Source organism: Psammomys obesus, unplaced genomic scaffold, assembly GCF_907164565.1.
Source record: "Psammomys obesus unplaced genomic scaffold, mPsaObe1.curated_primary_1811, whole genome shotgun sequence".
NCBI classification, from domain to species: Eukaryota; Metazoa; Chordata; class Mammalia; order Rodentia; family Muridae; genus Psammomys; species Psammomys obesus.
In genome coordinates, this window is record NW_026593286.1 from 709,717 (window position 1) to 733,046 (window position 23,330).

At 52.8% G+C, this 23,330-nt stretch overlaps 1 protein-coding gene across 1 annotated transcript in view; it reads right to left on the reverse strand.

Annotated features, from left to right (window-relative positions):
- Nucleotides 1-23,330, reverse strand: part of Crocc2 (ciliary rootlet coiled-coil, rootletin family member 2) — a 57,604-nt gene that overhangs the window by 10,915 nt on the left and 23,359 nt on the right. The window contains exons 6-18 of the mRNA XM_055616445.1: nt 19,875-20,068; nt 17,151-17,278; nt 16,626-16,795; nt 15,717-15,893; nt 12,071-12,184; nt 9,682-9,825; nt 6,205-6,422; nt 5,509-5,668; nt 4,979-5,146; nt 3,454-3,802; nt 3,093-3,271; nt 2,095-2,215; nt 1,314-1,447 (exon numbers count right to left, since the gene is read on the reverse strand). Coding sequence (XP_055472420.1) covers nt 1,314-1,447; nt 2,095-2,215; nt 3,093-3,271; nt 3,454-3,802; nt 4,979-5,146; nt 5,509-5,668; nt 6,205-6,422; nt 9,682-9,825; nt 12,071-12,184; nt 15,717-15,893; nt 16,626-16,795; nt 17,151-17,278; nt 19,875-20,068 — 2,256 coding nt within the window. The remainder of the gene's footprint in view (nt 1-1,313; nt 1,448-2,094; nt 2,216-3,092; nt 3,272-3,453; nt 3,803-4,978; nt 5,147-5,508; nt 5,669-6,204; nt 6,423-9,681; nt 9,826-12,070; nt 12,185-15,716; nt 15,894-16,625; nt 16,796-17,150; nt 17,279-19,874; nt 20,069-23,330) is intronic.

The following is a 23,330-nucleotide window of genomic DNA, read 5'->3' on the forward strand; positions in this document are numbered from 1 at the left end:
ATCACATTGACGGCGTATCAATCATATCTTTGTAAAGGTTTAGAAAGTCCACTTCTAAATGAATAACCCAAAAGTGATAAGCTGTTTTTAGCTGTGCTTGGCTTGTTCACAGAAAGCACACGCTAGTGAACATACATGTAAAATACAACTGATCTAGGCCAGCAGGACACCCCTGGCTTCTCAGATCTCCCCACCTCCGGAGTACACCACCAATCCTGTCACTGTCCATCAAAGCCACTTGAGTCCTTTTGTACCACCACAGCAGCTGTGCTCACAGGGGTCTGTCTGAAGCTCTTTTCTTCTCACAGACCTCCCAGGAAGGTGGGGAAGCTGCTTCTGGAGGCAGTATAGCCTCTTCTGCCTTCCATTCCCTGCAGGAGGCACCTGCCCACGTGACTGCTGTGTACAGAAGGCCTCTGTGGGTAGCTAGACTCCCCTGATGATCCAGCATGGAGATAGAGGGAGAGAGAGGGAGAGAGGGAGAGAGAGAGAAAAGGTCTGGGTGGGGTTGATGACCAGTTTGACTTGGTATTTGCCTCTTCAGTTGAAGCTGTGGTACCCAGGATGCAGCTTCCTCCTTGGAGGACACTTGGGAGCCAAGTGACCTGTAGTTTCTAGCCCATCACACCATCCCCACCCATGGCTGCAAACCTTATCCTTCCAGTAATAGGCACAAGGGACCCTGTCTTCCTGATGTTTAGGGGAGGACTTCCAGCTGGGCATGCTCTTCCCTGCACTTCTGGGTCTGCCTGGAACATTTGGGAAGGCCTCAGCTGTCCTCTGGAGTCCTGCCTCTGCCAAAGGGAAACTCATCACCCCCTGAATTACTTCACCTGTGGCCTGTGGTAGAGTTCCTTATTGAGAAGGCCGAGGGAGGCCGGACCCAGGTCCTGTCCTACAGCCTGGCTGCACCCTCTCTAGGGCTTCTAGGCCCCGTGTCCTCACCTAAAATTGAGTCTCCAGCAGCTATCCACAGTACCCAACATAGGAACATATACACGGGTCCCCTGCAAAGCCTCTCATGTCTGAGTGACACCGAATGAAAAGCTGGCCAGAAGCAACAGCGAAGTGTCTTGTGAGGATCTCAGAGGTAGGCATGGCCTCTCTGTGCCTGCCGGTGGGGCCTCAGATGGGTGGGTGGACCTGGAGGGCTGGAATCCAGCCCTAGCTCTGCCCCTTGCCAGCTCTCAGTTTCACCAATCTGTAAAATAAGGTCGAGGACCACCTCAAAGATAACCCTTTGGGGGATGGGCCCAAGGCCCCAGTTCTGATGACTATCTAGTTTGTCTGTAGCGACCTTCCAGGAGTCCTACCTGCAGCCTCCGCCTCTCCTGGCCTGCGGCTCGTGTGCTCGCCAGGTGCTCTGCCTCCAGCCGCTGGAGTGCCTCCTTCTGCAGCACCCGAGCTGCCAGGGCACTGTGCATTGCACTCTCTGCCCTGCGCTGGCCTGCAGGGCAAGCAGTGTTGCTTGAGGCTCCCAAGCTTGGCAGATCTATGGGGTAACTGTCACTTGGCAACTGCCCCTTCCCAGTTCACAGGCTGCAAGTAGACTCAGTGAGCAGAGACCAGTGTCACCTGGGTACAGGAATGGGAGAGGCTCCCCATCTCAGTAGAAGTGGGGGAGTGGTCCCGGCATTGACCTCTGACCTGGGTCACTGCTTCCTGTATCTGCCCTGTTTCCTCTGCCCATCATCTTTCCCTTCTTTTCGAGGCTCTGCCCTCCCCCCACCACACTGCCTTTTTAGTGGGTGGGTGGAGGGAGTAAGTTTAAACTACTGGGGAAGAACCAAGCAGAGGGCCTCTCTGAGGAGGTGCCAAGGGGAGTCATGCGCCTTTCTGGAAGGGGGGGTGCCCCGTAGAGGGAACAGCTGCAGCTGGCCCAAGGCAGAGCTGCAGGAAGTGGGGATGGCCAGGTGCAGCAGGCCCCAGAGGTCTCTGCAGTCCACCCCTCTAATGGGAAGACTAAGAAAGGTGGCACCAAGCCATCCTGGGGATTGGGCACAGCCCCAGGCCAACCCCAGAGCCCTCCCAAGGCCATACACTAAAAGTGGTCAGGGAAGGGACATGGAAGGGCTCCCTCATAGGAAGGTTCACCTTCTTCTGCCTCAGCTACGTCCTTCCGTAGCTGCACTATGAGGCTCTGGAGGCAGACATGCTCACTCTTTGCCTCGCTCAGCCGGCTGCTCAAACTGTCCACCTGGATGCGAGAGTTATCCTAGGCAGAAAGAAGGAACTCAGCAGGGTGGTCTGGCAGACAAGAGGGAGGGGGCAAGACATTTACTGGTGAGCTGGGAGACCAGGCAGGCAGCTCCTGCTCTAGCCCATAGCATATGGGGCAGGATAGTGAGATGAGATGGACCACAAGCTACAGGGAAGGCCAGCTAGGGTGGGTGGCTGAGCTTATACACTAGCTTGGGAGGACATGCTTGAGAAAGGGCAGGGTCCGAAGAACCTAGATTTGGGGCATGGGCATAGAGTGGGGAGCATCCAGGGGTGCCATAGGAGGCTGGAACACCAGCTAAGGATTAGAACTGAGAAACCTGCCCCCAGGTCTAGCAGTGGGGGGAAGAGGGAGCTCAAAGAGGAGAGGTGGACGACCCCTGTGGACTCTGTGATTATCTGCCTGTTCCAAGCTCACCTGTTACCCAGGGAATCATAAGGGGACAGCCAATGTGTCCCTGGTGGAGTCCTAGGACCAGGGGCTTCAGTGAGTAGCCATAGGGGAGAGTGTCCCCACATGAGAGATTGTGGGGAGCACTCAGCTGTCCTGCCCAGGTGTCTACTGCAGTGCTCTCAGACTCTGGATTGCCTCAGCAGGATGAGCTCCAGGCCATTTGCTGCCTACTCTGAAGACCAGGGTGGCCTTGCATCATGCGAGGCAACTGGGTTTGAGAGGTGATGGCACTCCTGGTGTTTATCACCACAGGGCAGTCTGAAAACTGACCACAAGGTGCTTTCCAGGGTCTCAGCAGGCCTGGGAAAGGCCAGACAGGTGAACGGCAATGGAGTGAGTGATGAAGTCCCTCCCTGCCTCTCAGACTCCCTGGAGGTATATGCCCATGTGGGTGTGGAAGACCCCAGTCCCGTCTTACCCGCTCCTGCTGGGCTTCCTGAAGCTTTTGCACCAAGTCCCTCAGGGCATCCCTTACAGAGGCCGTGTCTATGATTGCTGAGTCAGAGTCTCCCTGTACAGGTGAGGGCCATCGGGCTGGAGAATAGGATCTAGTAGGTGAACTGGCCCTTTGCCATCCAGGGCAAGTCTGGGGGCTGCCTGCAGAGGAGAGAGCTGAGGGACCGTGGGTAGGGACAGACACATAGGTAACCCCTAGCTTCTCTTTCTGCGGCTCCTGCCAGAGGTGTTAGGACTGGTCCAGCCTCATTATGTGGGCTGTGAGGCCTAGGGAGAGGTGGGGATACTCAGGTTGGGGACAGAAGAGAGCAGAAAACACTGACCTGTCATGGGAGAGTGGGGCCGCTCTGGAGAGGCCACATGCCAGAGCCCCAGGCCGCTGCGGAGTATGGAGCACAGCCGGCCCAGCTGTGCCTCCGCATTGCGCCTAGCGCTCTCAGCCTGGGCCAGCTCCTGCTCCAGGGTTCGGACTCGGCTACAGGCACTGTCCAGGCTGGTCTGAAGGCTGTCAGCCCGGCTGCTGGCCTGTTGTAACTTCCTGGTGATTCTGCGTAGCTCTGCCCGCAGGGTCTGCTCAGCCCTCTGACTCTCACAGAGATGCCCCTCCAGCTGCTTTGCTCGCGCCTCCCCCGCTGCCTCTACTATGGCCAACTTATGCTGTAGCTCTTCAACCTGGAGGAAGGGTGTTGGGGCTCCAGGGTAGGTTTCTGACATCTAGGCTGGCTGACCAAAAGTACAGCCAGGCCGTTGGGGAAAACCCTATTCAGTATATCCTTTGAACACTCTCAGGATCATCCCAAGACAGGTTATGGATGGAAGGGACCCTAGATCTGCCTCCTAGCGTGTTTGGCAGGTAGGTATAAGTCAGGCGGGGACTGCCCCTCAGCATGTTAGTGTACCTCAGCTCGTTAGGGCCACAGACTGGCTATCCTCTCCTGCTAGGGACCACCTCAGCTACTCCCCGTCATCTGCCGCTGCAGAGCCTGCTCATGAGCAAAGTTTGCTTTGTTATGTTTCTTGCCATGGGACAATCTCTGTACCCTACATATTTGTGCATGCATGAGCAGGGAAGGTACTGGCTGTGGGGGAGAGGGAAGGGCAGACTGCTTCCTTCCCTTGGGCCAGAGCAGGGGCCCTGGCCTCATCTCCCTTTCTGGGTGGCTGCAGCATAACAATAACCTTATTCACAGAAGGAGGTGTGGGGCTGAGGTCATTCCGGGTCACATGGGCTTGGGAGCTAAGCCCCCACATGCTAGGCATGACTGGTGTTGAAGACAGCTAGGCGTGCAGTTTGGGCCTGAAAGCCAAGGACTGCTGAGCTCAGAAAGGCCCCTCTGTCCCCAGTGGCAAGCAATACCTTTAGTACACTGAACTACAGTCCTGGTTGTGTCTGAACAGTGTCAGCATAGGGGCTATGTGAGTGAAGGACATGGGGACATTTGTGGGGGAGGGGGGCTGGGCATGTGTGATGTGGGCAGGCAAGTAGGCATTAACTCAGTGTCCTAAGGCTTCCCTACCTGGCTCCTGCCCAGAATTCTGCCCAACACCTGGGTAAGATTTGGCTCTTTTCTAAAACAAATCTGGGGAAATTACGAGTTTACAGCTGTAACCAATCCCCTTGCCCTCAGATCCTTTTCACCTGCTCCTTGCTACTCATGGTGAGGTTATCACAGGCACAGTGGGTAAAAGGAGAAAATGGGCCTTCTGGCCTCTTTCCATGTCCCTATTCACTGCCTCCTGCCTCCCACATTGGTGTTCCCACATTGGTGTTCCCACAGATTTTGTCTTGGACCCTGTTTGGACCAGAACTCAGTGGATCCCACTAAGAGGGACAAAAAGCTTTCCTACCTCTTTCTGGACACCATCACGGGAAGTCTGGGCCTCAGCTACCTGTCTCTGCAGCTCCAGTGTCTCCTGCAAGTTCCTCCGTTGCTTCTGTGCATCCCTAGAGACCTGGGCCTGCAGCTCACTTACTTCCTGCCTCTTCCTCTGGTTCTCAGCTTCCAGTGTTCTTACCTGGGATCATGGAGGCGGTGCTAAGGGACCCAGCAGCTTTGATTATTCTTGCCTCTTCTCACACGTCCTTCCTTTAGGAGTTGTCCATATTCAAGGGACCTCAATTCTGGGCAGAGGGCTTGGGGTCCAACCTCTCCTACTGCACAGACATACACCGGGGCTCCACTTTGCATGAGGGCACTGATGAGGAGTATGGGAGGCAGTTGTGAGCTAGTTATGGCTCTCACTAAGGGAGTGGCTTTGGCCGGTGTCATGCCACAGAAAGAGCAGGAGTAAGAAACTGGTACCCAGGATGGCTGTGATGTGGGAACAGGGAAGGAGGACCAGGCAGGGCCAGCCTGGGTGGGCGGAGGCTCCCTCACCTGCCTGTGGCACTCCTGGAGTTTCCGGCAGGCATCCCCCTGTGCCCGTTCTAGCTCCTGCAGCCTGGTCCTCAGCTCCTGGGTTTCCTTCTGAGCTGTCACTTGAGCCTCCTGAAGCAACAGCAGCTTCTGCTCCTGCTCCTCCTTGGACCTCTTAAAACTGAGCAGGCCACAGGCTGGCTGCACCCTGGGCCCGGAGCTCCCTGCACCCACCCTGGGAACCTGCTCTTCTCTGTGTACATGCTACATGCTGCCCTAAGGCCTAACCTCTGGGGGAGGGGCTCCTGTGACCTTTGGCTCACAGTCTGAGTCTCAGTGGCCAGAAGTGAGACCCTGTCCACTTTCACCTCTCAGATCCTCTTCAGCGCCCCCCCCCCTTAACTCTCTGTCCCACTCTCAGAGACCCCATGCCCAGCCTAGCCTAGGAGCCACCCATGGGGACTTCGGTTCCCTAGCTTGTATGGCCTGCTGGGTGGGAACTGCTTGACAGGAACAGGTGGTCTCCCTGCATAGGCTAGCACTCATTTGTAGGCATTTAAATCTGGACAGTTAAAGGTTACCTTTACTGTCTCTGTCCCAGTTCATAGGCTAGCTCCCTGCCCTGCCTCTCACTATGGCCTGGTTGAATAGCAGGGCTGCAGGCTTCCCCATAGCTACTCTATAGGCTAATTCCTCCATATTACTCTAAAGTCACACCTGGCTTTCTCGTGCTCAGCCCTGTGGATGGTGGCCCTCAGTTTGGTGTTGGAGTGTTGCAGTATATCCTTCTCTTGAGCCTCATCGTCCAGTGCCCGGCGAGCCTCCAAAGCCTCCCTGCGTAGCCCCTCACAGCTCTCCTCACTGTCCCGAAGCTCTTGATGCAGCTCAGCCAGCCTTTCATGAGCCATGTTCAACTGAGCCTGCAGTCCCTCAGCCTAAGGGAGAAATATGCTCTAGTGACCAGTTGGGGACTGTGGACTACGGGTGTTCAGGCAGCTGCTCCAGGAACCAGAAGATTCTGACTTTGGCTGGGTGAAAGAGAAAGCAAATCCCTGAGGAATGAAGCCCGTATAGCCTTTATCCCGACCCCCCACCCCTTGGCTTAGCTATGTCGCATAATCACTCTATAGAACTCTGAGATGAGGATTGGGGTGGCAGGAGTAGGGAGGTGGTGTCAACAGCTGGGGCATAGCTTTGTCCACACTTCCAATCAGCTTCCACTGTTGACAGCCCCTCCTATCCACTAGGCCAGGACTCAGTTTGGATAACTATGTATGTAACTGGTGGCGACTATACAGTCCTGACTTCAACCACCCCCTCCGGCCTCCTCTTCTAACAGTGTGGGAGATGTAGGGAGGCAGATCTCAAGCACCCGTGCCCTCCAGATTCTCCAGCAGACTCAGGGCCTCTCAGGCAGGCTGTTCTGCTGTGGAAGCAAGAGGCTATAAACATCGAAGGAGTCTTTAAGGAAGGTCAACCCACAGGAGCATGGGTTTCTCAAACACGAGGGAGGGCACTTAGTACCTCTGTGGGCTGACCAGGGAGAGCAAGCGGCCATGGGTGTAAGCTCTCATCTCCTGCTGGCTGGCCCATGGCTCAAAGGTGGACCCCGCCATGCTACAGACAGGGGTGTTGCCTGCATACTGCCAGGGGGACAGCTCTGGATTCCTTCCCTAGAACATGAGGCATCTCTGGAAGGGGGTGGGGAAGGGGCAGTCACTCTCGACTCCTAGGCCTCCAAATCCCAACCTACAACTCTGACTAGGAGCCTCATTGAAGGCTCCATCCTGGCTCTCAAGTGTCCCTGGGGAGGAGGTGGAGGAAGCCAGCAGGGACATGCTGAGAGAGGAAGCCACAAGAACTCAGTGATGTTGAGTGGCTGGTTTGCCAAAAGCAAACCCCTCTTTGCTGGCTGTTTTCACGGGACATTGTCCAGGCCCCCGGCCGGCCTGGCTCCAGAGTCCGCCCGCTGTTATTGTTGTTCTGTTTTTGGGAAGGGCCAGGGCCTCCCCACCGCTCCCCGCCCACCCCCCACATGTGGGAGCCACAACCGTGCAGAGCATTTTCCGCTGAGCTCAGCAGAATCCACCCAGAAGGTCAAGGACCAGAGAAAGGGCCTGTCCATCATAAAAGGAGCTGCACTCATTTCCCGGAGTAGGGGAGATGAAAATAAGCAAAACAAATGGGGGAAGGGCCCCCCTGCTGCCAGGCCACCTCCTCCCCCACTGCCCAGCATCGCCTCCCACCTCCTCTTCAGGACATCCATTCCCTTTGCAGGAATTTTACAGCCAAATCGCGTAATGTGATTATAATAATTATTTCTTTACTAGAAGTTGTATAAACAGTCTCTTTTGAAATTTCCTGCAGGGAGGCAACTCCAGAGCTCTGCAGGGAGGAGGGCAGCAAGGCAAGCAGGGGAGGGGTGGCCTGTGTGCATATATGCATGCATGCATATGTGAGGGTGTCCACACGTGCTTTGGTGCATACCCAAATGTCTGCTTACACATGTATGATAGGTGTGCTTCTAAGTACACGTGTTTGTTACTCTCATACATGTCTATCTTTTTCAGTGTCTGTATGTCCTTTCCTATGTGAGCCCTGTACATGTGTATACCTGTGAATGCATGGGTGTACATATGCACATATCACCTAGTGTGTGTCTGTGTTCATAGATCTGTGCCATCTTACATGTGCACACAAGTGGGAGGCATCACATGTAGGTTTACAAGTGTGCGTATGTACACATGTATGAACCCCAAGAAGCTCTGTGAGAACCTGCAAATTCCTCCAGCCTAAAGTGGGGAAATTCTGACTCAACCTGGGGCTCTCTTCTGCTCACTTCTCTCTGCAATCATTTCTCTTCTCCACTTTATCCCCCCACATTTTCAGACTCCTGTCACCCCTTATCGCTTTCTGGGGGAGGGATTCCTTACTGGAAATTTGACCTTGCTGTGAGGCTCACACCCTTCATCTTCCTAGATTTTTCCCTTTCTGCCCCCAGTTTTGAAATCACACTTTGCTTCTCCGTGTGGCCACTGACCAGGCCTGACTTTGAAATCTGTTGGAAGGAACTCTTTCTTTTTGGGGCCAATATAAACAACCCGTCATGTTCAGTCATGCTCTCTTCCTCTCCCGGGCTCTTGGCTGGGCCCTCAGGGTGTGCTTGGGGAGGGAGAGCCAGCCCCTCTCCTCACCACACCAGGCCAGCTGCCCTGCCTGCCAGCCTTGGCACACAGCCCAGGAGCTGTGAGGCCGCTTTGTCCCCACAGGCCCCACCTGGGTTCTGGCTGACCCCCCTCCATCCTGCATCCACATACCCTCCTGCCCTTCCCTCTCCCAGGCACCCCCAAGTCCTGTCAGAACTCCTCAGAAACACCTTCCCATCTGCTGGGCCTGCTGGGCCCCTGCCTGGCCTAGCTGTGGCCTCTCCTGGTCCCGCCCAAGGCTGTCCCTGACCTTGTTGTGATCATATGGCTCCTGGAGCCTCTGTGTGAGTATCAGGGTCCATGATTGTCCCTGAAAATCCCACCACCATCCCACTTCTCCTGCTTTTCTGCTCTGGGCACTGTAAACTTAGCTTCCCTGAGGGCTCTCCAGAGGCTCGTTAGGTAGACAGGTCTCATAGGTAGAACTCCCACTCCTGTGTCACAGTGGCCTCGAAGGCAGGCATTGGGAGGAGGCTATAGCCCTGTACAATGACAGCTCCCTATATCTGATTCTCAGTCTCTGAACTGTGTAGAAGTGAAGGAGGCCCTGGAGCCTAGGCCGTGTGGTTCTGACCAATCATCCATGGCTAGTCTCCCTGGGTAGCCAGCCTCTGACTGCCCCAACAGAAGCACAAGTGAGGTGCTCTGTGGTCTTCCTGGGTTGAGGCAGGACCAGTGGTAGCCATGACTGGGACTCAAACATCTACCTGTGGCAAACTACAGCAGCCCGGTTTTCTCTCAGTAGTGGCTTTGCTCCTTTGGGTCTAGTTCTCTTAAAGCCAACCAAACCTATCCCTTTGGTCCAGAAACAATACCTTCTTCTGTTAGGACATGGCCAGCTTTCCCCAGCAGCCAGGTGCCATTTCACTCCTCTGAGAGATGCCAAATCAAATGGGGCAGTCGTTTGAGTCTTCCTGGTCCTGGAGTAGTCTCTTGCTCTCTCATCCCCTCAGTACCCACCCCCGCTGCCCTCTAGATCCCATTTCACCTCTCTCCTCACGCTGCTCCGCTCAGCCACTATTTCCCGGAGCTTCTCCCTCAGAGTTTCAGCTTCTCTCTGGTGGGTGGAGATGGCCTCCTCAAACTGGGCCTGGAGGCTTCTCAGCTCTGTGGTCATGGTGGTGATGGTAGCCTGGGGATGTGGAGAACACTGGGTTTCTGGGAGGCTGGTCTGACTACCAGCCCCAGAGATGAAGCATGTGGGAAGGATGCCCCAAGAAGCTTTCCACATGAAAGAGAGCTCAGGCTGTGCAGCCCATGCACATATCTCTTTGTTCTTCTGGGATTCCCAAGCAAGAAGGCTATGGCAAGTGAATGGGCCTGGTTGGGGAGCTCGTGTGTCCTTTTCTGCCTAACATTCCTGTTCAGCCAGGAATGTTTATGTGGCGGTGGGGCAGGAACAGCTGCTTAGCAAATGAGCAGGCCCTGCCCTCAGAGGCACTAGCATGTGGGGCTGGCCTGGCCAAGCAATGGCTCTGGAGCTGGGCCTCCACCCAGTGCAGGTTTGTGGTCACTTGGGTCACCCAGGTCTTGCTGGAGGTGGAGCATCCTAAGTCCCAGCTCTGAGTCCTGCAGCATCCACTATGGTCAGTGTTGGGTCGGTGTGGGGTGAGGCGGCTGAAATCCCAGTGGAGAGATGAGGTGAAGGAGGCTGGGCACTGCTGACCATATCTGTCCTGTCCACCTGGCACTCTGTTTCCTGGCCTTTCTGGTGGGTGGGTGGCAATATGGGACATCTCCCTCCCAGTCACATCTGCAGAATGCTGCCACCACAGAGCTTTGCAGTTGCAACAGTGCTGTGGGCTCAGCACAGCCAAGGTCTGCTGCTGTGCTATGACGCAGCCTATCTCTCTCCCCCCAGGGTCTGCTGAGCACCCAAGGGAGATGGAGGTTCTTAGGCACCAGCTCCTGGGTTCCTCGTCCATAGACAGAGATGTTACTCTGCTCATCCTGAGACTGATCTACAGACTCCCATCAGCCCCACCTCTTGCTCTGGCCTTTGGGCCCTGTTCTCTACCTCAATTGGTAGGAGTCACCTAAGATGGCCAGTTGGTGGCTCTGTGCCCACATGGCCCAAAATTGCTTGCTCAGTGAGGCTGCAGCTCCCTGTGAATCTTGGGGACCAGCTCCTGGAGGCAGCGATGATGCAGGCCAGGGAGCCCCCCCCCATCAGTGGCTCAGTGCCATGTCACCCCACAGCTGGGGTTCCTTGGCCAAACTTCCCCTCTCTCAGCGGGTTTTAATTTCCATTTTCTAAGCTGAGGTGGCAAAAGAACCCTTAATGAGCTCCCCGAGGAGCTGTGCTGGCTGGAAGGCCTGGTCCCTAGCCCAGGGGGAGACTTGGCCAGCATGAGAAAGGGCTCTAGAAGCCAGGGTTGTCTCCTGCAGAGGCTGGTCTGTGAGGAGATGGCAGCTGCCAGCGTATCAGGATGCTTTCCTGCCTAGAGGGTGGAGACTGGTTAAGGGTGCAGCTTACAGAGAAGAGCATAGTCAGAGACTGAGGACCCCTCCAGGCCTGTGTCAGCGAAGTGCTGTCCAGCCATTGTGAGGGACTAAGGGTGAGAGGAGACAGAGCAGGGCAGGTAGGAGCAAGGGGAAGCTCCCGGGGACTGGACACTCCTTTAGGTTGTGATGGGAGCAGTCAGAGTATGTGTGGAGTTGGGGAATGTCACACCGAGTTAACACACTATTTCCTATTGTACAGCACTGGGGATCAGCCCTTGCCTACTTGCATCAGCATCGGCATCCCCAGGACACCCTCCCCGAGAGCTTGCCACCTCCACACACCGGCCTCCTACTCCAGCTGGGTGTTCTGCTCTCACTGACCACATGCACAGCAAGAACAGCTCTCCAAGGGCCAAAGGCTGGCCAGAGGGACAGTCTCAGCTTCTTGTTCCAACAGCAAACAGGAATAGTTCTATGACTGCCCGAAACTGGGCTTTAGTAGAACCAGCTTGAGCACAGGCTGGCAAGGCTCATGCAATGTGGATCAGAAGGTGGGTCTACCCTGGGACTACCTCCCCTGGCTTTTGCTATCCAGTGTATGGCCCAGCTTGGCCCACCTGTCAGTCTTCATCAACTCTGATTCCCTAGAGCACCAGGCCAGAAGAGTCTCAGTGCCTGTAGCCACCACAGGCAGAGAAAGGCATAGACAGCCATAATCACTTGGATACTCCTGCTGTTGAGACAGCAGCTTCTTCTAGCAGGAAACTTGGGAGTCACCAGGGGGACCCCAAACTCATGAAAAGACAAAGATGGCCACTACTTCCAGGGCCAGACAGAAAGGGGCTATTCTGGGGGCTCTGCCAGGACTTGCTTGGCCATACATGCTCAGGCAGTGGTCTGGTCCTTGGCTAGGAACTGTCAATTGGGCTCACCTCAGCTTGTGCTTGCTGGCTCTGGGCCTCCTGCCGGGCCCGTTCCAGCTCCCTGTTAGCTCCAGAGAGCTCCTTGCTCAGCAGGCTTTTCTCAGCATCCTTCAGAGACAGGGCCTGGACATGAGAAGACAGGGTGCTCATGAAGGAACTTGGGAGCAAGGGAGCTGGGCGGAGGTGCCAGGCTCCCTCTGAGGCACAACAAAATGCTTCTGTTGTTTCCTGCCAGGTTCGCCAACTTTTATTGGCATCCCCTGCCACTGGGCAGGGGGTGACCCTGAGTTCTCACTGGGCAACCTCCTCCCTTCATCCTACACCGTCCCTTCAGGTGCACAGCCTGTCGCTTCCTGTCGCTCCCACCTTTCCCGGGTCAGAGTCCTGGTCTTCACCGGGCAGACCAGTGTGGCACAATTCCCTATCATTCTTGGCATTGCTTTCCACAGTGATCAGAAGAAGCCACCAACAGCGCTAAACCCCAAGGGTGCCTGTCTCTTTAAGGGTGTGACTCAGGGAGGCCCAGCTCCCAGAGGGGCAGGGCGGAGCCCACGTCCCAACAGTATCATTGATCATGCCAGGCAGGGAAGCCCCAAGAGCCCTGGATACCAGCTCAGGGAGAGCCTTGGTTGGTGAACAGACAGGCTAGGAGAGTGATGAGCCAAACTGGTTCTCTGGGAGAACTGGAAGCTGAAATCAAATTGGTTTTCTGGCTCATTCTGGTTGTAATGTCTGAGACAAAACTATGGCAGCAAGCACAACACCTTCCTTGGTGTTCCAGACCTTCTACCAAATTCCTAGTTGAGGGTTGTAACGCCTCCTACCCTTGTATCCACTCTGGTCATGAGTAGGGGCAGCTGAGGAGCACCCCCCTTAGCTTCCAGTCATTGTACCTCTAACCTTTGGGGTTTGCACTAACCCATGGCAGCTAGGATGGGTTGCCTTGTTGAGGACTTTAAGAATGACAATAGTCCCTGAGGAAGAGAGGTGGTGAGTCAGGAAGCCCCCTTCCCCCACTCTCGATATTTTGAACGATTAAAAACAAAACAAAACAAAACAAAACAAAACAAAACTGTGCTCCTCACATATCCTTTTCCTCTCAGAACCCATGCCTGCTTTGTTTTGCCTCATGCTGGGAACCTGGCCACCCCTGGCCTATGAGACCTTTGAGGCTTGGGACCTTCCAACCACCCATAGGCTTCTTGAAGTTCTCACTGATGGGCACAGCAGGAAAATACTTGTTGAAATTTTAGGCAAATCTTCATGAAGGACAAAGAGCAGCTTTCACTGCAGTGAGGTAGCAGGTCACAGTTGAGGCCCCGCAGACCACAAAAATGGAGAAGGAAGGGGAAATGGCCCTTCGTAGCCAGCTGTCTTGTGCCTTTGAGGCTCCGTTCATGAAGACTCTCTCTTCTGGCCTGGGGTCTCCCGAAGACGACTGAAGTCAGTTTCCTACAGGAGGAACGGCATGAACAATCTTCCCCACCCAGCACGCTTCTTCAAGTTGACAGCCTAACACAAGGGGCAGCACACAGTGCAGGCAGAGGGCCAGGAAAGTCCTCTGGCTGCTGTGGTGACCACTGCCCACATGCCTGGCTTTCTGTTTCGTAGCCTTGAAGCACAATATTATTGTGGTCATGTTGCGGGTCCAGGGAAACCATCAGAAGCTTTCTTCTTAGCCTTTTCTCGTCTCTCACTGAATCTCCTTTCTCAGCGCTGTTTGTGAAACCAGGAAGCTGCAGTCTGATGAGAGCAGATAGTGTGGCCTGGTGGATGGTCTCACTGGCAGTGAGGGTCTGTGTGGGCCTTGACCACTGCCCATGCCCATACATGTTGATTCCCTGAGCCTCTTCTCATGTACCCATGGGAGTGATGCCACTGTGTCCCAAGTGCCTCTAGATCCTCCACAGTTGCAGCTTCAGCTTCTGTCCTTTCTGATTCTCTGTGCTGATTGGCTGATTAAAAGGCCTAATAGGGTAGGTGTGGCTGAAGTTGGAGGGTTTTCAGGGGAGGAGGATCATGGGAAGAAAGGAGACAGGAAGAAGAGGGGGAAGGAACAAGATGCCACCACAGGTCAGGTGGAGAGAGAAGCACATGCATGGCTGGTGTGGATGGAGGAAAGTGGCCCAGATGAACAAGAAACAAGTGTTTGTGGAACTGTGAATGGGAAGCAGCCCAATAGAAATGATTAAAACAGGTAGCTCTGGAAGGGGCTGGGAAGTGATGAGAATAGCTTAGAGGGTTAATATCTGCCTTGCCCCAGGCAAGATAAGGCTATTCCAAAATCTCTCAGGTGTCTGTGTCTTTTATTGGTTGTGACAGCAGGTTAGATATGCCACTGTTTTAGTTACAAGCTATAGTAAACATTATTAGACCGTCCCCTTTCACTTGACCTCCCTGACGCCAGCCTCACTACTGCCTCATTTTACTCCTGCGTTGGAATAGCCCTTGCTTTCCATTAATTGAACCAAGTGTGTAGGACCTTCAGGACTCCTCTGCTCACACAGATTCTGGTGGACACACAGATACATGCATCCCAAATCCTCCTGAATGCTCTTATCCCAGGCTCTTGCCTCCTTCCTGACACCATGCTCCTCTTGCAAGGCCTCAGCTTCCTCCATTACAGGACACAGAGAGGTGTGCAGTTAAAAATCATGGCTCCCATGCCCAGAGGGTACACTGTGAAGCTTTGGGCAGGAGATCAACATGTGTACATCTCAATTTCCTACCAGTCAAATAGGCTCGTAAGAGCTTGTACCCTAGAATGTTGACAGTCAATCAGAAACACATTCTGACGATAAACCCTGCCTCTTTCATCCACCCATGTCCTGTCCTTGCAATCTGTAATTGGTGCGAAGAGGCCATTGTCCTTGTTCACTGTGATGACAGGCATGCATGTGTGAACTTTTTTGCTCAGTTCATTCAACAATGGATTCTTTAGTATGGCCCAGTTCCTTGAAGAAGCCTGGGCTCAAGGGTGACCTTTTAGATCGAGTGCCTGGACCTGTGGGATGGAACAGTTATCAAGTTAGGTGAGAGTTAGGTGGCTGGACCCTGCAGATGGTGGGGTGTTTAGCTGATCAGGTGAGTGAGCAGACAGACATATGGATGAATAGTTGGGCACATGGGTAGATAGCTGAATGTTTGGCTAGTTGGAAGGACTCAGTGGGTAGACAGGTAAGCTGAGCAATGATGGCTGGAAGGTTAATGGGTGGATGGTCAGCTGTGTGGATGGATACCTGGGTTTCTTTCTGGATGGCCATGTGTGTGAGCAGAGAACTGTGAGCATGGATAGAGAGATGTATAGTCAAGTAGAAGATGGATAAGTAAATGGGAGGTCATTCATGTGTATGGATGAGCGGGTGGCTGGATGTGTGAGAAAACACATAAATGTGTAGATAAGTGTATGTGTGTGCAGAGGGGTTTCTGGTTAGATGATATATGAAGATGTAGGTGGGTGGGTGGCATGTGGATAAATGGATGGGTATGTAGATAGACGGATGAGTAGGTGGGTGGATGTCTGTTCCCCAGGATTCCTGTCATTTGCAAAGCTGTATCAATCTGGAAAGGATACAGTTGTTTGGAGGAGGCTTCAGTGCTGGGACAAAGAAGAGAGAGCGCTGGCTAAGCATCCCAGTTCCAATGCCATCATCACCTGCTGCATCTCATGCTCCAGCTGGAGGAGGCTCTCATCCCGCTCCTGCTTCAGGCTCTGAATTTCTCCCTTCAGAGCCTCCCTTTCAGCTGTGCTTTTTGTCACCAGATCCTTCTGTTGTTCCATCCACTGGACAGCCACCTCTTTCTCCTCTGCCAGGGATAAACTGAGAGTGTCCTGGCCAAGGCAAAGGACAGGGTGTGAGGTCGGGAATGAGAGACTGACAGGCACTTGAGGCTCTGAGTGAAGCCTCCTAACCCCCAAAGAGCTAGGGGTTGGTGGCCTAGCCCTCAGTTCTCCTTCCTTCTTCTCTACAAGATCTGCCAAGCAGAGGCTGGGACGGGCCTCTCTGGGTCTCAGCATCTACCATCCCAGACTAATATAGCTGCTCCTGAATCTCCACCATGTGGCACTGGTCCAGAGGCATGGGCAGATGGATGGATGAGTATATAGATAAATGGATGGATGAACAGGTAGATGAATATACATATAGCTAAGGGATGAATGGATAGATGTGTGTTTGGATGGCTGGATGGATAGATAGAGGTATGTCTATATGGATGGGTGATGTGTGGCTAGATGAACAGGTGGATGGATGGTGGAAGAAAAGATGTAAGACACAAAGCCTCTAGGGGCCTATAACTACTGGTACAGCTCTGAAAGGCATCAAACTCTGTTTGGTCTCTATCTAGCCCTGAAGCCAGGGCACTGGATCCTCAGGCTCTGGTCCTTCTGTGAAGAGGAGCCTGCCCTGCACATCAGCTGCCCCCCCTACACTGCACAAGATTTCCCTGACCTCCTAAACTATGAAGAGCAGCCAGGTCCCTCTCCCTGCTCTGCTACCTCTGCTTGTTGGGAGGACATGGCAGACCACTGGGAAGTGACCGAGTGGACCCTTGGGAGACAGACCTTTTCCCTCTGCAGCCGCGCCAGGTCCTCTCTGTGGGCCAGCGCCTGGTGCTCCAAGGCCAGCTGTGCCTTCTGCTCCTGCTGTGCAGCCTGCTGCTGCAGCTGGCCCAGCTCCCACAGCAGCTTTGTCTCTCGGACCTCCCAGTCACTTTTCAGCCGCTCCATCTCCACTGTGAAGTTTCAGGTGTGTCACCATAGTGCCCTCTGTCTCTTGAAATCACCCACTTAAGAGGTAGCTGCTTGCTCTGCTAGTACAGGGTGGGAAGAGTGGGGGGCATGGCTACCAGGAATGGGTGGGTACAGGGCCAGGGCCTCCGTACAGAGCCTGTGGCTGCACCTCAGGTCTGAGCTCTCAGCTGGCAACAAAGCAGGATGGGCAGGGAACTCCCTGCACATCACTCACAAGCACATAAGTTCAGAGCCCTTGGGTCTTCCTCTAAGGATGCAGGAAGCAAGAACAACACCAGTAGGGGCTGAGTTCCTCCCAACAGTGACTTGGCCCAGAAAGTCCACCCTCTGCAGCACCTTGCAAGGCCTGGCGAGCGAGCTGAGTGGCATGGGCCTCTCCTTCTAGCTGTTCCTGCTGGGTCTGCAGCTGTGTCACCAGCTGTTGGGCCTCCAAAAGGCTGTTCTCCAGAGAGTTCCTCTCAGCCCTGTGGAGAAGCATCAGAGAGCAGGCTCATCATCCACACGGTCCTGAGGTGTCTCATTAGCTCGAACATGTAAGAATCAATCATACCCTACACAAAACACATTTCCGGCCAAATTAAAAAAAAAAACAAAAAACAAAAACCAGAAACAAAACAGAGTAAACAAGTCATAGCATAATAACTCAGAGTTGCAAAAATAGAACAAGCACAGAGGATATTTTAATCTTCTTTAGCCTGACATGAAAGCCAGAAGGAAAAATAATAATAATAAAGAGGCCAACAGATCTGGATACACTTAAAGGAGGGAGGGGCAGTTTTCCACAGAAGAAATTCCATAAATCAACTTGGAACAAAAGAGCAGATAATGAAACCCATCACTCTGCTAACTTAAGAAACTGATCTTTAAAAGCTAAAAAAAAAAAAAAAAAAAGAAGAAGAAGAAGAAGATGATGACAAGGGGTAGAATTGGAAGAAAAAAATCTGCTTTTAGTATATAGGGGTAAGTACCCATCATATGCAAAGAGTTCCTGCCAATCATTAACAAAGTTAGAACAATGAGAAAAATAAGTGTTACAAAGAAAATATCAAATAGACAAAAGCACATGAAATGTACTTTACCTTACCAGGAGAGATCTGGGCCAGGGAGATTTGAACTACAGCCAGGCAGTGTCAGTAATCACACACCAGATTAACAAAGACTTAAAGACAACCATGCCTAGAGTTCACAAGGGAGTGGGAGAGGTTGGGTGGGGGAAATAAGCATGCTGAGTTTGACCTGGCAAGACCTCACCCAGGTGCCGATTCTGGAGACAGCTGACAGACAGGAGAGGGTGCTCACCACAGCTTTGCACAGTGCTAGCTGAACTTGACTGGAATGCCAAGAAAAGGGGAAACATAGACATTGTGGTGCATCTGACCTATGCGGGATCATGCCCTCGGCGAGGGAGGAGTCACCACAGAACCACCAGTGGAGCTGGAGTGCTTCGGGTGGTGTGGGAAGATGGCCTGGGCGGATTTTCGTGCACAGCTCACCATTCGGAAAGCATGTGGAGCGAGGTGCAGCAGCCTGCAACAGTGCCCACTTCCAAGGGGATGCATGTGACTGAAAACACCTGGCTTGCTGCCAATCAGCTCACCCCTGGGGAGGCCATGGCCCTCGGCCAGTCTGAAGGTTTTACCACAGCTCCTGTGTTGCCTTGAAGAGCACCACAGACCTGGCAGGACCCCCTGATGTGTGAGGGAACAGACCCAGGCTACAAGCTCTAGAAACCTCGCTGTCCGCTACACCATACCCCATCCTCTTGTTAACACTGCAAATTTCCCGTCCCACGGGTGAACATGCCCTCTGCCAAGGTGTTCTCAGCTGTGTGTGGAGAACACCCTTCCTTTGAGATGCTTGAAGCCTCCTCCTAGAAGCAGGCCTGCTTTTGCCTGGGGGCCATGGGCTCTGACACTCTGGTGTCTGCTCACAGCCTGGGAACCCTAGGGTATGTTCAGTGTCTTTTTCCATGGAGGCCCGAGAGCATTCCACTTTGACTGAGCTCAGGAGTGGAAGCTGGTGTTCTGAGGTGAACGTACATGGGTGTGTGGAGGAGTGGGTCAGCGGCAGTGTGGTGTGTGGGTGGAGACTAGCCCATCTCACTGTCTGTGGGCAGCCAGCCCTCCGTGAATGGAGAGACATGGTTTAGGCAAGCTCCAGCAGCCCTGCCACCAAGGCTTCAGCAGGCCATCGTGGTACGCTGTCTGGTGGGTCTTCAGGGCTGCCATGTGCAGTGGTTCTGGGTCCAGAAGTGAAGACTGGAGCCAGGGTAGAGTAGGGGCAGGATCCCACCTGTAGAGAGCTCTGACCAGGCTCATATTCAGGGAAGCATATGTTTCCAGGGCTCAGGACTCCCTCTGCTCTTGTCCACATGGGAAGGCTCCCCCAAACTTGCCATTTGGGTATTTGCACCAGTTTTTATTCAGAAAGGTCAGTTCCGAGAAGTTGAAAATCTGGGTCCTTCTAGTTCCTCATGGGCCTAGTTTCTGGAGTTCCAGGAGGAAATCCTCCAGGAAACCCTCCATGACTGAGAGGACTCTGGGGAGAGAAAGCACCAGCCTGGGCCTCTGCAAAGGCTATGGGACCAGCCTAAGCTAACCATTGTTCTTGCCTCCGGTAGGGAACAGCCACTGGACAGAAGTGTCAGATGCGCTCTCTTGCTACCTGTGGGTGTCTTCCTGGGAATAAAATCTTAGAGCCAGGCAGCTGAAGGGAGGGAAAAGGATCCCTGGAGTTGTAGCATCTCCAGTCACAGCCCACCTGGAGCTCCACACCGAACTTCTATTTTTCAGGGAGAAATTGTATATCTTCTTTTTACTGGTCTGACAGGGTTGCCCCTCCACCCCAACCACTGTCTTCAGGAAAGTGATCCCACGGCACCTCATCTAATACTGAACCATGTCAAAGGCACGGTGTTTCCTCTCTACACAGTCCATACCACGTGCAACAGCCATGGCAGGGGCCACTGTGTCTATACAGCACCTCTGGAGTCATAACACCGTGGGCTGTCTGAAGGCAGGATCAAGAGAGGTGTGCCCTGACTAGTGGGCGCTCTGGTACCTCAGATCAGCTGCTTCCTTAGTCACAAGCTTGCTATGTCTCTCCAGGGCTTCCTGCTTAGCCAGTAGTTGAGCCCGCTCCTCAGACAATGAGTTCTTCTCTTGGAGAGCGTCTTGCAGAATGTCCATCTGGGTTTCCTGATCCTGCAGGCTCTGTGCCAGCTGTTTCTCTAGGGCCTGTTTCTTGCATGTGACCTAGGGGAAGAAAGAGGGACCATGTGACAAAGAAAAGAGAGTGAGCAAATGGGGTGAGGCTGCTGAGGACAAGGGAGGCAGGGAAGGATGAGAGTCACACAGAATGGCATGGAGGTGGAAGCAGAAAAGGTGGGTAGACACAGGCGGCATCAACATAATGAAGTTCATGCGTGCGCTTTCCAGAGGAGATGGCCACTCTGAAATCTTGGTGGACGTGTGATGGAAATGGGTGTTTCTAGGTAGGAGCCAACTGTCAATCTCAGGAGCAACTCTTGCCATACTGTGAGTGTTCAGGGAGCTGGACATGTGGTGAGGAGGTACAGATCCAGCACAGGATGAATGAAGTCTAGTGCTTTGACCAGTAACCTCACCAGGGTCTAGACAAGGCCTCCGGGAGCCTGCGGGAGTTGCAGAAGCCGAAGGGTCTAGAGCAGTTGACCTCCTGGAGCAGGGAACAGCCATTTGATGCCTCTTGTTCTCACCACATTTACTTTTTGTAGTTTGGGCTGGGAAGATACTAAGGGGTTCACAGTTACCAAGAACACCCCAAGTCTTCTTTTGTTCCATTGTCCACAGATGGCTTGGTCTAGTCATAGCTGAGTCATCAATGGACTGAAGACTGCAGACCGAAACTCAGGAATGACAGATTAGGAGGCAGAACCTAGCCAGAGGAAGTGTCACTAGGAACAGGCTCTTGGTGGTATCTTGTCCCTTTCTTGTCATTCTTTCCCTGCTTCTAATCTTCTGTGAGGGGAACTGCCAGCACCCCTCCTCCTTCTCCTCCACAGTTTTATGTCACCACGGAATTCTGTCTCAAAGCTGGCCTAGAAACATGGGGCCAAACGACCATGACATGAACCCCCTTGAAACCATGAGCTCAAATGAACAGTCTTCCTAAATGTCTTCATTATGACCAAGAGACATTATAACCATGGCACCTGTTATAAAATAATTTGACAGGGAGCTTGCTTACAGTTTCAGAGGCTTAGTCTGTTATCATCATGACAGAAGCATGTGGCACTCATGGCACTAGAGAAGTACCTGAGGGATACATTCTCATCCACAGGCAGAGAGAGAGAGAGAGAGAGAGAGAGAGAGAGAGAGAGAGAGACTGGGCCTAGTGTGGGCTTTTGAAACCTCAAAGCCCACCTCCAAGACGAATGTCCTCCAACCAGGCCACACATCCTAATCCTAATCCTTTCAAACAGATCCACTCCCTGACAACTAATTCAAATATATGGGCCTGGGGGGATATTCTCATTCAAACCAGCACAATTAATCTCTGCCAGATGTTTTGCCACAGTGACAGGAAAGTAACTCACACGGCAAGTCAACCCAAATGTGAGTGTCCCTATGAAACAGGGCCCGGACAAGTGAAGATTAGCGTGAAAGACAGCGAGCGCTAATCTCCACTCCATCCTGCACACCGTGGTTCTCACACTGGTGGGTATCAGAGTCACCTGGAGGCGAAGTGAACTCTATATTTCAAAGTCTTTCTGAGGGAGTGTCTGACTCAGCGGATCTTCGGTGTGCACAAAAATTTGCATTGTAACGTAGAGATCCATGTGAAACTGCTATGAAATGGATTGGAGGCCTTAATTAAGCCACTTGAAAACACAGAAGGCTAACTTTTTGTCCTAGGGCTGGGGAAACTGCAGGATCTAGGAAATGCTGATAATAAGACTTTAGAAAAGCCTGGCGTGGTGGTTTGTCATATAATCCCAGCAGTTGGGGAGGTCAAGGCAGGAGGATTGCTACAAGTTTGAGGTCAGCCAGGGCTAATTAGTGAGTTTCAGGCTACTGTCTCACAAACAAAAACAAGGAGTCCACCACAACAAAACAAAGCAATGATTAAGTGTAAAAGAAATTCACCAAAGTTAAAGTTTTATGTTCTGCAAAAATGCTATGAAGAAAATGGAGACAAGACACCAGTTGGGAAAAGGCATTCACAGTGCATCCATCTGACAAAGTCCTTGTATCAGACATATGAAAAATTCCTGCACAGACACAATCAAAACACAAAATCCACATTTGCAAAACACACAAAAACCTAAAAAAAAAAGAGAGAGAGACACGAATGAATTCAACAGATGCGTGAAAATATGCCGACATCACTACCTTGGAAACATGACTTAAAACCTCAGCACATAGAATATTGCACAGAGAGCAGCTTAAAAATTAAAACATAGTATTAAGTGCTGAGAAGGTCAAGGAACAGCTGGCAAAATGCCAGGGCCATGGTGGAATTCACCACATTCCTTCACAAGGACCCCCACAACTTCACTTGTGAGTTTTTGCTTGAGATAGTGACAAGTGTTATACAAAGGTTTTTACGAGCCTTGTGTATTACAGGAGCCTTGCGTAGCACGGGTGACACATGAGTGAGGAAGTGGCTGCGTTTATCTTTACTGTGGCATGTACTTACGTGTGAAAGCAAAGTGCTAGGGCACATGTAACTACGTGGATGAGTCTAAGAGACTGGTGGGGAGAGGGGAGGAGCAACTTGGTACAAGAGATCCACACAGCCAGAGCAGTGCTCCAGAGGCTGCTGGGGCCTTAGGCATTTGGACAAGACTGGGATGGGGTGTGAGGGAGGCTTTTGGGCTGGCAAACGTTCTTTATTTTAACCGGTCATCCATAGAGTCACAGCATGATCAAACTCATTGGCCTTCCCTTCGCCAACACTGCACAGTAATTATACTTCCGCAAAAATGGGGAAAATGACGATAAGAACAAAGGCCTGAGAAAGGAGAAAGGTCATGCTATCCTACATGAGACAAGGATGCATGAATATCAATGGAGGTATGGCATTTCCACACAAGACACATTGTAAAAGACTCAAACTGTTTCAATTCAGTCCACACTGGGTGATCCTTCTTCACCAGAAGGCAGAGGAGTTGGCGTGTGGGGGGAGGAAGAGGATAGCTCAGTGGGTAAAGTGATTGCCAAGCAGGCATGAGGCTCCGAGCTCAATCCCAGAACCCATGTTAAAAAAAAAAAAAAATCTGGGCATGGTGATGGGCTCCAGTAGTCCCAGCACTAGGCAGAGACTGGAGAATCCTGTGTTTACTGATCAGCCAGCCTAGCTTACTCAGTGGGCTCCAGACCAGTGAGAAACTGTGTCTTATACACAAGGTAGGTGGGGGCTGGAGAGATGGCTCAGCGGTTAAGAGCACTGGCTGTTCTTCCCGAGGACCCTGGTTCAATTCCCAGCACCCTCTGGGCAGCCGACAACTGTAACTCTAGTTCTAGGATGCCCTCT